We start from the raw sequence: 17,513 nt of genomic DNA on the forward strand, positions 1-17,513 counted from the left end.
CAACCAACCAAAAAAAGAAAACCAAAAGAAACCCATACCACCCACACAGAAAAATGATACACAACCCCAACTTACAATTATGGGAATTTTTTCTTTGGGCTTTGCTAGCTGCTTTGCCAATAGATACTGTTCCATTCCAGGTTTTGCAAATCCAGGAAACCTAACAATAAAATGAAGTGATAAGTTAATTCTCCTTTATTTGACATATACAGAATGCCTGTCATTACAGGAAAAAAGCCCTAAATATTTCTCAAGTATAGAAAAAAGTTTATGTGAATCACTGTAGCAATCAACATTTTGCACGGAAAAAAGCAGAAGAATCTCAGCTACTGACATCCAGGGTTTTTGTGCATGTCTTGTGTGTCTGTGTGTGTAATAGGCCCCTTCTTGCAGAGCAAAGTGGTTATTCCTGCTCCGCTGACCATCATACCAAACATAACAGGAGGTCACAAAGTATCATCTATCACTCCTCTGCAGCCCCACCCTCTCTGGAAACACCATACACACACAGATGCTCATGCACCTGAGATTTCAAATTACAAGAATTCAATCATCTGAAAGAATGATAAACAAAAGATTGATCAAGTGCTTCTAAACATGAGTTATCTTAAATAATTTATCCACCAATTAAAAGAAAGACAAACAATCACTATAATATTCTAAAAGTCTTACAAAATGCCTTATAAAAAGCAAATGGTGGTCCTCTTTCTAATTAGGAAGATAATTAGCTCTTGCAATATTGCCAACCTGCTTGCAGAAACATGAGCAGTAAAGCAGGACTTAATCCATGGACAAAAAATCTCTTATAAAAGGTATTTTTCTGAGTTTACGACAAGTAAACAATGATGTACAGGTACTCATGCAACACCGGACATAAAAACCCAGTGATGAACAAAATTAACTAGTCATGCAGAGACAGTTGATTTTAGTTAGATACCCAAGGAACCATTATTCTACAATCCTTTTCCAATCTGCTTTCATCCACTCAGAGATTACCACACATTAGTTCTCAGAGTAACAGCAGCTTTAGAACAAACAAACATTAAGCTGCAACATGAGACAATGCTACTATAACCCTGACAAAGCTTGATGCTACTGTAAGATTTTTATCTATAAAATCAAACTTTCTGTGGCTCAAGAATCAACTTGGAAGATGCACAAACACAGTAGAACACAACTTTTCCCCACCAGAAACTCAGATTGCTCAAGAACTCTGGGGCAGCATCTCTGATCAGTTTCTACTGTATGGACAAGTCATCCACCATCTTTGACTTTCATTAAGAACAAACTGTCCAACACAGTTAAATTTCAAAGACTTGAAGCTCAAGCATTATGAAAGTGTCATCTGCCCGTATAGCACCTTCAAAAATTACACAGCTTTGTCATGTACTTTTAAGCTTTCAAGGATTTGTGTCCTCTGCTTGCTTAAGGAATATGCTGAACTACAAATTCACCATCTCTTCTGCCCCAAAACTATAATTTACATTGCTTATTTCAAGCATGTTGAATTTACACATCTTGACAAATTCCAATTCTCTTCAATATATACACATTTCCCCTGCATTTTACATTACTTGTTAAGTGGTAACTTCATAGCAGCTGCACGAGAATTTCCACGCTGGACCCCCCCAGCCTCTGATGCCTCAGTCTCCTTGTAACCAAGGTAAGATGGTGAAGTTGATTTTGGGTCATCCCAGTCATCATCCCAATCATCGTCATCAGCAGCTGCTGAAGTACAGGAGGGATCAGGGGACAGGGAAAGGAGAAAGTTACATAATTTCTCTTCAAAAGCAGAAGCAGGTACTTCAGCACTCACATACAAATAATCAACTAGGTAAATACATTAAAATCTCTTTCAGCCTTCTATTTTACTATTCCTACTCAATTACCACTAACTCCATCAAATACAACCTGCAAAGCAGTGCACTAGAAATCCACTGAGGGAGAAGAAAATAAAGGAAAAAAAATAAAGAAGAGATGACGGTGTGTTAAGATGAACTCAACTGCATTCCATATTCATAGACTCCAAGTTAGCATTCCCCAGTTATGGCTTCTCCTCTTAATTTAGGCTGTTACTACAAAAGGTAGAGAAGCCTTCTGAAAAGCTAGTCACTTCTTAAAATTAAGCATTTAAGAGACTATTCCTTCAAAGGCCTGAGAGCACAAATTCAAGGCAGTTTAAAAGTTCATTATGCAAGCTGAAAAACATGCCTGAGAATAGATCCTGTATGCACAAGACTCTGGTTTGTCAGATTTACATAAAACTTTGAGGTATTTGTTACTGTGGAACCAATTTTAAAAATATTATTTAATTTTTAAAACCCCTACTATTTTAGTGTCCAGCTTACCCATATGGCAATGTGCTATTAGGAAACTGGTTTGGTTTTGTTTTTTAAATAAACCATGGTCTATAGTTATAAAAGATTAAATAATTCTTACCTCTACTGTCTACCTACTCTATTAAGAAAGAAAAAGAGCATTATTATTATTATACCTGGTCCTTGATATGCCTGTGGATGACCAAATGCTCCCGCTGCCTCCCAGTTATTTGAAGCACTGTTTCTCTGGCCAGGTGCACTTTCAGGTTTCACTGCCCAGCTGTCAACAGCACTTCCATTATCCCAGTTCCCAGACTTCCCAACATTCCAGCTGGACCAAGGATCATTGGCAATGCTTGCCTACATTGTATGAAAACAAAAGTAAAGAAGAATTGCTGAAGAAATGACCAACAACCATGTACTTTCCTCTTGAAGTCTTTAATCTCCTGTTGGTAGGCTAAGTTTGCATTCAGCACTTCACTTGGATTTAGAAGCAGCTGCCAAATCCTGCATTTCCAGCTACACAACTCATGCATGCAGCAAGCACTGGGAAGAACTGCTCAGCTTTCCAGCAATGTGACACCAATACATACTAATAAGAGTGCTTCTCCTCGGGGTAACAAAATTATTTGTTGCAACAGCATTAGGAAGCAATCTCACCCATGGAAATTATTTTACGCTGACATCTTAGTAAGTATGGTACTTGCGAACTATTAATTACCTATAGCCATGGGCTAATTATCACATTGAAAACCAGAACTCAGAAGTCAAGTATTAGGTTTTTGTAAATACTTATTTTATCAAACTCAGATTAGTGGCTTTACTAAAAGCAAATAATAAATTGCCCATCCACACCATCACACTGGTGTAGCAGTTAGGGAGTTAAAGCCTAACCTGATGAGCTTCCCTGTCAGAGCTTAACTCATTCACAGTGAAGATGGGGGAAGAAAACAGACATCTGCCAGGGAACAGTCAGGTATCTCCCTGTAGACTTACTCTCTCAGCATAAGCTTGTGGTGAAGGCACTCACACACCCCCTTCTGCCAATGCTGTTGTGGAGGTGGAAACCTCAGTGAAGGAGTGCAGAGCAGACACGCTAACTGCTGCATCTGGCAAGTTCATCTTGGCTTAACAGCTTAGCATCCTGCTCAGCTCCTCGATTTTAACAGTACACTTTGAAAAAGCATTGACTAGTTAAGTGTAGTCTACTCCAGACACTTAGTGCAGAGACTTGCTGGCAGAAAGAAAAACTGCACACATATCGAAACCCACACACCCAAAGTGTAGGAGGAAGAAAGAGAAGAGGAAGGAAAGCAAACAAAGCTGAGAAGCCTTGTTTTGTTCAGCAGAGGGAGAAACTGGGTTTTGTAAAAAGAAGTCTCAAATCCTACTGATGCTAGTTCATTATTTTTACCATGAAGAAGCCTATAAAAGAAAAAATGCCTTATATAAATTAATTACTATTAGACTACAACATTTATATGTATCTTAGAACATTTGCCAATACAGGAAATTTAATAAAACTCTCACTAAAAACTAAATTATTATTTGTGAAAATGTTGCATAAGTGTCTTACACAAAAAAGGTACAGCTACTCCACATCCCAATTTTCTCCACTAAATATTCTTTTCCCCCATTTTAACTTTGATATTCTACTTAGGAATAAGAAGTCTCTGTTCAGTTTTTCCTTAAATAAAGTCATCTGACAGTCAGATTTCATAGACACTATCAAATCATAAAGACTCAAAAATTATGTTATTACATAACACTTTTATATATTTAGGTTCACAATGCCTTACAGGGTGTGGAAATTAAGATCAAGCCCCCAAGATGGGGAGAAAAATCACCATTCACAAGACTCACAACTGTCAGTGGGTCTCTAGGAACTGAGAGAGAGAGAGACAGATTACGTGGAGAGCTTCTACAGTGATAGCTTGGGAATTTTTTTTTTTTGAGAATGAAACTAATGCAAGAACATTACTCCCTGGGGGAGCAACACTCTTGGATAGCTGATACCCAGTGCTACTTTGAGCAAATTACAAAGATAGGAAGAGAGCAGACTGGTACAAGCTATCTTCACCTGTAAAGAAAAATAACCACACATGGCATTAGCCAGTGCTCATTCCTGGCTAAATGAAAACACACAGGGCTGGGGCCCAATCACATGGAAAAGCATGCTTGATTCTAACATAACTTGGAGCACCTAGAAAAGACTAGTTTGCATAATATTAATATACCTATGCTTCTGCAATATATGTTTTGCTGATCACTAGCAAATGAAAGTCCAGAAGTGGCATGATCACCAAAAGACTAAGTCAAGTTTTCCTCTTTTCTGTAGTAGTTCATATGAAACCTGGTACATGAGTAAATGGTAAAGAAACCTTAAAATCTGCAGCAAAAAAGAGGAGGGCAATAATATTGACACTACTAAAGAATGACTGTCAAGAGCAATCACTACGCTCACAGACAAATGCTGATATACACAGATGCAAAGGGAAATGTATTACTAAATTGTGCTCCCAGATGTCTTATCTCCATGTACCTAGATAGAAGCACTCTTCAAATCAGAAAAATTTACTTCTAAAGTGTCCAAGAAAGCTGTGGGGTAAGCTCTTACCCCTAGGTGGATCACCTATAGGCTATAAAAGGGGTGGAATACATTATTCTCCCTTCTGTTCCTTTCAGTCAAGGGGTCCCCATTTCTTCTGAAGCACTGGGGAAGAGAGTAAGAGATGGCTTAGGAATCTATAGATAACAGCTTTCAAGGAGCACTTACAGGACCCTCTTCAACTTTCGTGAAATGTTTTCCTACATGCACACATACTGTGGACACTCCAAAGTGGCAGTCAACAATCAGATAACATGGGGAAAGGCTCAGGAATCAGGTCTGCCATCATCAAGGTCTTGGAGCATCACAGAGGACCAACTAAAGACAAAGCAGTTATTAAAAAGGTCGTCTCAGTCCCAGTGAGCAGTTCTGCGGATTTCAGCCACTGACAATCTTCATACAAGAAGCCATTTGTGTGGCTGAATACTTATTCCCTAATTAAACCTCAAGTATTTTGCATCAAGCCATGTTCTTACAGCTTTAGTTTTCTTTAACTGAAATTGATAATCCTCTGATCTCTTCTTAGTCATCACAAGAAAGGTGAAGAGCCCTTGCAAGAAGCTGATATTTAGTCAATATAATTTGATACAGCACACCTAATATCCAAGTATTCAAGCCTTCTCAAATGTACACAAAAAGAAATGCCACACCCCACACCTATGAAATTGATCAGCCTTCAAATTAAACATTGCATCTCCTTGCTCCCCAAGGTACCTCAGCCACAGCACATTTTCCAAAGACTGATCAGGAGAGCAGAGCTCAACCCATGGGTGATTCAAACAAGTAAGCTGAGATTAAATTTAAGGATAAACTCCTGAAAGGCAGCTGATTTACCCTTTTGTAGACTACTAGGTACTTGCTCACTCCTACTGTCCCAGGAGTAAAAACAAGACGAAAGGGCTATGATGGGAACTGACAACAGAGGGAACCATTGCTGAATGTTGTAAGAGGATTCCACTACGGGCAGATTCAAGCTCACTACAGAAACAGATCATTACTGGTGGGGCCTGGAGGATGGGAAGAGAAGACTAGTATGTTTTTAAAGATCTAATAATAGTTGAATGAGAAAACATTCCACCACAACAGAAAAATCCTCAGCTTGGAAGTGGAATGTCAGTATTTTTACCAAATGAATCATGAATTAAATAGAAGAAGTGACATATTTGCTATTTTCCAGATAATTCAAAGCTATAGACAGTAAAGCTAAGAAAAGGCACTGAGGCATCTCTCTGCCCTGGCTAAAAATATTTATTTGCTCTCCTGGCCAACTAATTTGTTTCTGGCAGACTCCTTCCTCATATTAATGCATGCCCCTGATGGACAAATAGATCCATTCTACTGCTGAAGGACAAAAACCAAAACAAACACAACGTTCAGATGGTAAAACTAATTTAAGCATCCAGAAAAACCTAGGTGAAGTGCGCCATCAAAAATAATGACCTCCAACTGTAAGAAATATACCTTGAAATCTACTCAGAGACAGAAGCCATGCTGAAGCAGTGAGTAGCAAAAGTAAGCCTGATCAGATCAAGGGAAGTTCAGGACAGCCAAAGCTGCAATGAGAAGTGTTATGCTCTTGAAGAGGGGTTTAAAAGAGACAGACAGCACAGAGCAATGGCAGAAAACACAAGAAAAGTCAAGGTGACTCAGCTCAATAGCTTACAGGAATGAACATACCTCTCCAGTTTTATAGCTGCCTTAGTTACCTGCATGGAAACAAAGCCTTAAGCATACTCAGACATTACACTAAACTTCTTTGAATAACAATCTCTGATAGATACATTTCAAAAAACCCCAAACAACTGAGTATATAGACAGAGACCTTAAAAATCAAGTGTTTTTCTCCATGAAGAAAGATGAAGGGCTAAAAGCCTACTCTGCAGCAATCACAGAACTGCACTCACTGTGCTGTTTAAGATAGAACAAGTGTGCACATTAGCAGATAACTGAAGCAGCTGCCATACCCACAATATTTTATGGCTAAGCTTTGTTCTTGGTAGATCATTATGCTAGCATTGTGGTCTAGGGCACTTCTTCAACTTCTGAAGGAAGGCTCTCTTTTCTATAGTACAACATAAACATCCTTCAAGAAATCCTCTAGGAAAAGCAAAAGTGGAGATGGGCTAGATTTTAAAGAATAACCAACTTTATGGACTTGGATACTAGAATGTTCCTGCAGATAAATACTTGACAGCAACATGACCTCCGGAAACAGCTGCCAAGGAAGCTGTAGTAATGCTGTTCTAGGAACCCATCTGTCTTTCAGCCACTCCTGTCTTCTCACTTCCTTCCTGAGGAAACAATCATCCAACACCTCCACTACCAACCCCACTGCCCCCTTCATAACTCTGCACCAGAGCTGGGCTTCGCCAGCCCACAAACAACACAAAGCCCAGACACAACTACTGGACACACCCTGTTTTCAGCAGTAAATAAATCTAAACCACCAGTGGACAAACTGAGATAGTAGCATGAGCAGAGCCATATTAGTTTTTTGTTATTTTCCTGTTTCAAATCCCATTTCCTTATCTATAAGGTTATTCACAACCAAACTGGACTAGAAGCTGCATTGCTTGTGCACAGTGCAGGCCCAGGATTTCCATCTATCATCTCCTGATTCAGCACAAAAAAATCCATCTTTGAAGTATGGAATGGTGTTTTAGAAAGATACATAATTTAGACTTGAGTAAAGAATACTGAGTGATAGGATGAGGGGAGGGAAAACACATCTATTGTCACCCTGACTGCTTCAAGAAAATTTTTTTTTAATTAAAGTTGGCTTAATTTCAAATTTCAGACACTAAAAATTCCATATAATTTATTCAATGGAGCTCTCTCGGGTTTCTGTTTTTGTTACTCATACCATGTAAATGGCAATCAAGTCACTTCTTTATACCCTTGTCTTCTCTTAAGCTGATTTCAATTCTTAATGGTTTTTTATTGAAACGCAGATGAGAATTTTCAGACAGTTTTCTAAGTAGCAATCACAGCAATGCCAGAAAGAGAAGAAAGACTCCCTGTTCCTCTTTGATGTTGACTTGTGTCATCTAGACATCCCAGGATCCGGCTACAAAGATTAAGCAAGGTTTTACCCTTTCTTTTTGGGAAAAGCATTCTATTTTTGTTTGGAAACAGAGAAAGGGGTGTCCCTAGTTGTCTTTTTTTTTTTTTTTTTGAGGAATTTAAGAGTGTTACTGCCTATTTTCAGTTTATCACTTTGAATTAGAAATGCCCATGATTCTACTTTAAAAGAATTGCTCAGTGAGAAAAAAACCCCAAACCAAAAAACAAAAACACACCACCAAAAACAAACAACCCCCCCCCCCCCCCCAAAAAAACCAGCTCAGGAATGAAACTGCATATTGCAGTAAGCCTCTGCTGTGGTGCAGGGGACTGTGCAACACATGTGTGCCCCATGGCACTGTACGTTTGCAGGTTAGCAGAAATGCTAACAATCCCAGGCACCAGCACAGGCTGGGGACTGACCTGCTGCGAAGCAACTCTGCAGAGAAGGACCTGGAGGTTCTGGTGAAAAACAAGCTGTCCATGAGCCAGCAGTGGGTCCTGGTGGCCAAGAAGGCCAATGGCACCCTGGATGCATTAGGAAGAGCATTGCCAGCAGATTGAGGGAGGTGATCCTTCCCCTTTGCACTGCCCTGGTGAGGCCTCATCTGCAGAGCTGTGCCCAGTTCTGGGCTCCTCAGCAAAAGAGAGACATGGAGCCCTTGGAGCAGATCCAGAGGAGGGCTACAAAGCTGATTAAGGGACTGGAGCATCTCTCTTATGAGGAAAGGCTGAGTGAGCTTGGCCTGTTCAGCCTTGAGAAGAGATGACTGAGGGGACCTCATCAATGTCTATGAGTATCTGAAGGGAGGGTGCCAAGAGGATGGGTCCAGGCTCTGTTCAGTGGTGCCAGGCAATAGGACAAGGAGCAACAGACAGAAACTGATGCACAGGAAGTTCCGCCTGAGCAGAAGGAAGAATTTCTTTACTGTGTGAGTGACTGTGCACTGGAACAGGTTGCCCAGAGAGGTTGTGTGGAGCTTTCCTCATTGGAGATAGCCAACAACCCTCTGAACACAGCTCTGTACCATGTGCTCTAGGATGACCGACCCTGCTTGAGTTGGGAGGTCGAACCAGACCCACTGTGGTCCCTTCCAGCCTGACCCATTCTGCAATTCTGTGAATCGGACAAGGAAAGAAAGCATACCAACACTGTAAATTGTGGAAAACTCTTTCAATAGTAATATTTTACCTGAGGGTATGGGTGCAGATGAAGGTGACGAGTGATCACAGTACTACACCGGTTTAACAACTTCCTGCCTAAACCTTTGCATTCCACTGGGTCATCCACAAAAAAGCTCAACACAACTCTATAATTGGAATTTATAAAATCACTGTCATATGTTGATGGTTATTTTTTAATATGTAAATGTGATTCATTTCAAAGCAAGCAAGCCACTGTTTTCAGTACTGTAGAGAAGCCATTGCCTTGTACTTCGCTTAAATGAAAGTTGGTCACAAATTCCTGTTACCAGTCTGAATGCAATATTGTGACTGAGGTGGTGGAGAGGAAAGAGTTGCTTTCAAATCACATGCAGGAATAGAGGATTTTACAGCGTCACTATCTGTAACAGGAACTAGAAGTTACAACTGTAATTGTAACTCCCTTGGTGAACCTACCTGCATATCTTATATGATAATTTTGCATACTGGTTTAACAAGACAAACTGGACCTAGTCAAGTACAAGCGAGTTACATTTCCTGTGATGATACTTCTCCTTTGCCATATACACAGATTTATCAGAGAACAGAAAGGCTGTTACAAGAATTTAATAACATGCATGTCAGAATTTCCAAATAAGTGGAATACTGCACTTTTAATACAAGCACTATATTTATTTTCTTTAATCTTAGTATTTATTGCTGCTCACAGCAATTCAGGGAGGGGGAGTGGGAGTTATGGCATGCAAATTTAACAATGATGATTTGCCTTTCCAGCACTTCACTGCAAAAAGCCTGAAAGATATGAAGTAAAATTTTGGGAATAGCTTCCTTAGTGCTCTCCTTATGCATGTTCAACAACTTATGTCTACATACCAGGTCACTTGAGTTACCTCAGCTCCTGGACATCAAACTAAGTGTTTTCACTAACTACTTATTCATCCTGTCTATACATAAGTCCCACAGATTTCAGAAGGGAAAGGATTTTGCACACATACGAATCCATTTATCTCACTTTGCTTCTGCGAGAGAAACTATCCCAACTGATTTCACTCTCACTGTTGGATAAAGCAATAGAAACATCAGACATTTCTGTTAAATGCTTCCTGCATCTATCCATGAGGCCTTGCTGCTCTGTTGAAGACACAAAACTTGTGTGTTCTCTAGGGTCAACACAAATCAATGGAAAAATCTGTAATTCACAAAAATGCTAACTCTCAGAATACTTATTTTATCCCAAACTAAGAAGAACTGTACAGTCATCTTCATCAAGAACTAAACTTGGCAGTGATTAGAGAATCAGTGTCAAGAAAAGGGAACAAACTCTTCTACAAATGCAACATACAGTTTGGTACAAGAACTATTTTTGTATCTTAAATATAGGGAAGCCACATCTACAGCCCCTACGTCAATGAAGCTGTGATCCACTTCCACCCTGAAACAGAGAAGCAGTAGCCCGATTTATTTTCATTCATACATTTCTAATACTAGCTTTCTATTCTGCAGAGAAGGGAAAAAGAAAGAAAAAGGCTATGCTGAGCTCTAGAAGGAAGGGAGGAGAAACCATACAAACTAAAATATACAGAATACTAAAATTTATAGCATTTCTATCCTCTCTTCAAGGCTGCAGGTTACAGAGGCTGTAAACAGCTGGACTACATTGTGGCAAGTTCTACATACAGTCTACTTATGGATCACTCATGAAATTACTGTACAGAGAGTGTTTTAACTTCCCAACAAAAAGAATTCGTTTGGGCCAATATAGTTGTAACAAAATCTAAATAATTCAGATAAACACTATCACTAAAAGAGAGCTGCTACTTATTCACAACTTTTAAAGCATTTTAGGTTAGATAAATGAAAAAACACCACAAGCTGTGGTTCAGAATAGGGGAAGAGAGGTCATTGCTGTTAAAACAGCAGTTTCTGAACCTGAAACACAAACCAAATAAATGCAAATACATCCTTAAGTAGAGAAGCACTAATCTTGACCACCAGAAAAAACCCCAAGCCAACCCAGCTGGAGGAGACAACTCAGAATGAATTTTACATTACTGATTGTATTTCCATACATACTTAAATTATGAAAGCTCCAAACACCACCAAGATAATAACCTCTTCATCAACTGCAACAAGAAGCACTATCTAGAAGTGTGAAAGAATATCCTCTACTGCTACAGCCTCTGGAATAAACTCAGCATCAAAGAAATACTATAAGAGAAAAACACGTGATACATTTTACATCAAAAATGACGATCTTTTTTGTTCACTATTTGATAGGTTCACTTGGCTTAACCTGACAAAATTTATATTCATTTCAGTGCCATTATTATTCCAATACCAACAGAGTCTACAGGTAACTTACTTTAAGATACATATATGTATATGCAACTCTAACCAATACAAATAGCATAAGTGCTGATATACTTACTCACTGGCTGTTCCAAATGACAGACTGAAATTAGCACCTTGCATTGCCACTCAGAGGAACAGTGGATTGACAGAGAAGAAAGATTACTCATTCCCTCTGCTCTCTATATCCAAGAGCTACCAAGTCAAAACAGCATGACACTTAGAAAAGCCAAGCCAAGTTGCCATCCTTGGTAACTAAGGCTTCCTTAAGTTGTATTTTCTTGAATAATTTTTTAAAGCTTTTCAGACATTAAAGCACAAATGTTACAGGCAGATACAACATTAAATTCTCCTATCTGCTTATCTTCTTCTAAGTGTGTAAATAGTCACCCTGAGTCAAATTTTTCCCTCATTTTGTGTTTAATTAGCTTCACTGCTTCCTCTTTGCTTTCATGTCCCCAGCATCTTCTCAGATAGCTCTTTAAAAGCACAGCTGCAAACTTTATCAAGGCAGCCATTGCTGGGACACTGCTGACGCAAGCAATGACCTGGAGAGAGTGAAGCGCCAGGGGTCAGGTGGAATTCTCTTCTTCTCCTTAGGAATTATCTCTGTGCCCCTTTTCTACTGTCACTTTACATCTGTGGCAACCTCAGGTAGGGTACAATTTCAAAGTGTTGCTGTGGTTACTGGGTCTTTCTCACTGAAGAAAAGGAAGGAAAAGAAGCTGCTTTTAATAATTGCTCTTTAATTACTTTTCAGGAGATTATCTGCTGAACAACAACAAAAGCCTTCTTAGGAAAATAGACAGGAAGCAGAACGGTGTTTGAGTCAATGATGTTTTCTTATCAAAAAGTTATGGTTTCCAGAGTAGGAAACCAAAAGTCTCTTGTTTGACTGGAAAGCAAAAAGGGATGGGGGAAGAAGGAGAAGAGTTGCTAGAGTGGGCATTTATCTTCCTAAGTAATGGTTTGCACGATGGGGCTTTGCTTTCCTGGAGACGGCTGAACACCTGACTGCGCATGGGAAGCAGAGAATGAATGCCTTATTTTGCTTTGCCTGCATGTGAAGCTTTTGCTTTACTGTGCTGTCTTTATCTCCACCCAAGAGTTTACCCATGTTTACCCTTCTGGTTCTCTCTCCCAATCCTCTGAGGGGGTAATAAGCTGCTGAATGGCTTGAGCTGCCTACCAGGGTTAAATCACAACACTGTGGTTTAACTGGGCTCCTAAAAACAGAAGAGGATAAAGTACCACACTCACATTTCAACTCAGCCAGATCTATTATTTTTAATAAAGCTTGGCACTGAAAGACTACACAACAACCTGGTTTGGGGTTTTTTTACTTACAGTTAGAAGAATGGAAGGAATTCTAAGAATTAAAACATCTTCTAACTTACTGAACTGGGGAGTGGGGGCGTTGTGCAACCATGTGTATGTGAGAGTGACAATGTTTATAGAAAGCAATTTCTTCAATACAACAGTAGTAAGAAAAAAAGTCCTAAATCATCCTGTTTATTTAGAATTGCTTTTATAAAGATTTCTTGTAATAAACTTGCAACCCCACCGTGTTACTGCAAAATACAATAGATACCATCAAATATCAGCATTTAGGAATATTGCTATATCTTACTCAGTCTACCAGACTAATCTATCTACAAACATTTTAGTTTCCACTACAGTGCTACCTCCAGAATCCATTCCCCTTACACTGACACACAATTTGTCATTTTTCTTAACTCTCCAGAGCCTGATGTGAGTTTTGTTTAAGATTAAAAGCTTTGTATATTGACCTACTTGGTCATTAAAGCTTTGAACAGGCTGTGCATCTGAACTCAAGCCAAAGTGCCTCAGCGAACTCATGTTGAAAAACATAAATGTTATTGCAACCAAATTCGGAGTAATACAGCTAGGAAGAAGGGCCATACCCACAAAATAGAGGAGATTGCATTCTTATTGAAAGTGGCTCAAAGAGACATGTCCGTTTGCAGGGGATGAGTGACTCAGCCTGACCTCCTGGCGCAGTATTACTGGAACCAATGCAATCCTTCTCTCTATCAGGTGTTTCTACACCGGCGCAGCGATGTCAAATCTGTCTGGCACCGCGCGATCGATGCACACAGGAGCAATGCACACACTTCACAGACACAAGATCAAAGTCAGTGCCAAAGAAAGCTTGCTTTTCTTCCTGAGAGCAAGAAAATATGGTCTTGCACCACACAGACAGAATGAACGGACAGATTTTCTTAATTAAGAAGACAATTAGCCATAGAATTTTTGCAAAGAGAAAATGCCTGCACTAGAGAGCTCTGATCTGGGAGAAAGGCCTAACAGTCAAAAGTGGAAGCCAGAACTGCTTCCACACTACTTAGTATACAAACTAAAATCCCATTAGCAATAAGCCACTAGAAAAAACTACCAGATATGTGTCAGAAGCTGACGAAACCAGTCCTCAAATCAAGATCTACAATTTTCTAGAAATAGCAGTTACTGAACTCAGTTAAAGAAAAAAAGACTTAAGAAAATGAAAATAACTTTTCACATAAAACCCTGACCACACAACAGAATGGTTCCTCCTATGGAAAAAACCATGAAAACTGAAGACCTAAAGACACCAGCCTGATGAAACCTGCTTCCCCCTGCATCTTGCATGGCTTTGACTTCATCCAGGTGCACACTGTCCTCCTCTCTCTCCCTCCCAATGTCAGTAATATAGTTTTACCATAATGCACTACAGTACAGTGGTCCTCCCAGCTATCTCACACAGCATTTGAAGGATAAATGAGAGGAACAGGACACTTCTAAGAGTAGGGCACTGATGCAAATGTGACAAGCTTTTTTCAGGAAGTTACCCTTTTCCAAAATCTATGGAAAAACCCCGCAATCTGTATATATTACAGGGACAGTACACTGTTGATCTTGTGTAAACTACAGTGTAAAGTGACCACATTTTCAAGCTTTTCACTGCTCTAGAAATGCAACTTCCAAGACTAGATTGACAGAGTAATTCTCTATTATTTAGAATATAAGAGATTTTAACCTTTATTTTTATAACTTTATTTTAACCTTTCCCTCTGCACAGACAAGACCTTTTTTCTTCTCTTCTCCAAACACAAGCACCATGTGTTAAGCACAGAACAAGCTCTGACAGATATCTCTATTCCCATTCAAAATATTCTGTGTATTAGATTAATAAGTAATTCTTCCTAGATCAAACTAAGTTATGTTTCTCCTCTGAGAAACAGTACTCTGATTTGGCAGCAAGTAGCTGCTGCAAATATCTCAAGCCTTCTCACATGCAAAGTTTTGCTAGAAACACTACAGCAAGGGCTTGTAAAAAAATGGGGCAAGGGTAACAGACAGCAAGGAAAAAAAAGAGGTTCCCCATTCTGCACTCAAACTACTGCAATTTTTACTGAGGCAAAACTAACCTATAATCAAAACCTTTGACATGAAAAATTCATGAGGCATTTCATGAGTTCTGCGTTTAGCCTTACATATTAACTTGGTATCAATTAAAAAAATAAACATTAAGACAGTCACAGTGAGCTTTGGAGTCCTCTAGTGAGGACATGTGATCACAGAATAACAATCCTGGCATCATCCAGCTGACTACAAGGAAGCCCAAATCAAACACTCTTTAGTCAATGAACAGCTACATTCACTGTCATACAAAAATGTCCCATGTAGAGTTTTCAAAGGATCTCACTTCATGTCAAAGTCCTGTGGTACAATTAAGAAAACAAATAACTGATATTTAACTGACCTACAAACCAGGTGTGTGCCCCCATCTGTTACCATAAGTACTTACTTTCCAACACAAAAGACCTTTGTATGCTGCTGTTGGAAAAAAAGCCGATTTTGTTCTTCTGTTAACCTATGGACTTCAAAATGTTTAACTTCCTCCATGTGGGACATGCACCAGTCTGCAGACCATAATAAACCACTTGTGTTTAAGATAATATGTCCTCAGATATCTAACCTGGAACTAAATATTTGCTGCTTAATGAACTGGTGCACCAGGCAAAAAGCTATGAATAGAGGAAAAACAAATATTCTTGCAGCAAAGTGAAAGTCAGCTTCTTCTCCAACTGATAATGCATGAATTTACTTCATCTTTTTTAATCCAAGAAACTACTTTTACTCAAATTCTGAGAAAGAAATATATCCACTCACTCTGGCTGCTGATGTATAGATCCCCTAATTGTATAAGACATCAAAAAAGAACGCTCTGGCTCCTTAATAAGGTTAGCATACTAAAAGAAGTAGCTTGAAAATAAAATACACTTGCTAAGAGTGCACTTACATTTACAGAGACTGAAGTAGTCACAGATTTATATCATTGCAGACTGGAAAGAATAAAAATGCTCCATTTCTGAAAGTGTTAAGACTACTAAATTTTCCAGCAGTGACAGTATCTGACCAGTCACACACATCATTAATATTCAACAAAAATGTTCCCTTATGAAAACATAATTATTTTAATTAGTACTTTCATGAAGGTTCACAAATAAAGTACAGCAAGCAATTATGTCAATAAAAGTTTCCATGCCCACAATGCCAAAAAAACCACAAGACATACCTGATTACTGCTTTTGGCAGCAGAGTTGGTCTGAGCTGTATTTGAAGAAAGGGAATCAAAAAAGGCCTGATCAGCTAATGAGTTACCACAGCTAATGCCATCCTGTGCACCTTCTGTTATAATCTGAAATGAAAAAGGTTGAGAAAGATTCTTCATGCTTCAATTAACCAAATTATGCTTTATCATATATAATCATGCTAACACTCATATCGCTAGACTTTAAGATGTTTGCATATAACCTTTTAAAATTCAAATTCAATTGAATTTTTTACAAGAAACTGACATGATACTCTGGAGGTTTTATTTCCACACCAGATGGAACTAGGTTACCTTACAACTACAACATACAAGACTGTTGTGGCAGTGAATACCTATCTATAAATTGCTTAGGAATTAAAGGTTGTTAATGTAAGCGCCTGGAGACTGTGAACTCAGTGCTCAGGGGATGGATTTGGGACAGTACGTTTAGAAAGCCAAAAGCTACCAGACCATGAGCTAACCAACTGAAGCAAAGCACAAGGTCATGTGAGCCAGCGTAATCCTGCTTTCCCTTCCCCTCCTCCCCCTTTTGTTTTTGGTTTTTTTTTTAACAAACACAGCACTGCTGAAGGGAGAGACACATGCCTTAAGAAGCTGCAGGAATTACAGCCAAGGTATTCACCCACCTAACCAGCAACCTGCACACATGCAGACACTGGGCCATCCAAGAGTGAATGTGATTGCAGTCTTTGCACTGTGATCGCATTCCACCCCCAAAACAGTATCTCTGGTCTTTAAATAACAATCAGGACAACACACACTGAAGAGACAACAGAGGGTCTCAGTAAGAAGAAAAGCTGGGTAGTCCCTGGATTTGGTAACCCACATCCTGAGCCCCAGAAATGTAGCTCTATTCCAGATTTATGAGCATGCGTCAAGTCCGCCACAGCAACACCAGTGTAAATGTGCATTACTCATTTCACTTCCATATTGCTATCTTCAGACAGAAAAAAAGCCCCAATTATTGGATTATGAGACCCCCAAAACCAAAGCAGATTCAAAAAAACTCATATTCTGCAGATCAGCTGTATTTCCTATAGACAGCTTCCTGTTGCATTTCTTGGTAAACCAGTAAGAAGCTCAGGAGCTTCGGATGGCATGTCTGTACTGGTGTCCAAAGCCAGCTATGTTGCTACAATGAGATTATATATTCCAAGCTTTCTGTTTGAGCATTTCAGTTTGGTCAGCAAACCAGATGATGGCCTTTTCAGCAGTTCTGCTTTCTTAGTGCTGAGCAGCGTAGTCACTTACCTCAACATAATCTGTCGGAACAAGTCCTCTCTCGCCTTGGCTGTTCTTTCCTTCTAACCAGCCTCCACCAACATCCTAAAAGAATTAATATAGAAATAATTTTGCTGGATGGATCCCACAACATGCTTCAAATAGCTCAGCA

General features: G+C 39.3%; 1 protein-coding gene across 1 annotated transcript in view; it reads right to left on the reverse strand.

Moving 5' to 3' along the window:
- The window catches only part of SNX9 (sorting nexin 9), a 43,371-nt gene that overhangs the window by 23,477 nt on the left and 2,381 nt on the right, over window positions 1–17,513 (reverse strand). The window contains exons 2-6 of the mRNA XM_005420110.2: window positions 17,372–17,446; window positions 16,082–16,204; window positions 2,495–2,678; window positions 1,575–1,728; window positions 76–160 (exon numbers count right to left, since the gene is read on the reverse strand). Coding sequence (XP_005420167.1) covers window positions 76–160; window positions 1,575–1,728; window positions 2,495–2,678; window positions 16,082–16,204; window positions 17,372–17,446 — 621 coding nt within the window. The remainder of the gene's footprint in view (window positions 1–75; window positions 161–1,574; window positions 1,729–2,494; window positions 2,679–16,081; window positions 16,205–17,371; window positions 17,447–17,513) is intronic.

This window comes from Geospiza fortis, unplaced genomic scaffold (assembly GCF_000277835.1).
Source record: "Geospiza fortis unplaced genomic scaffold, GeoFor_1.0 scaffold162, whole genome shotgun sequence".
Taxonomy (NCBI): domain Eukaryota; kingdom Metazoa; phylum Chordata; class Aves; order Passeriformes; family Thraupidae; genus Geospiza; species Geospiza fortis.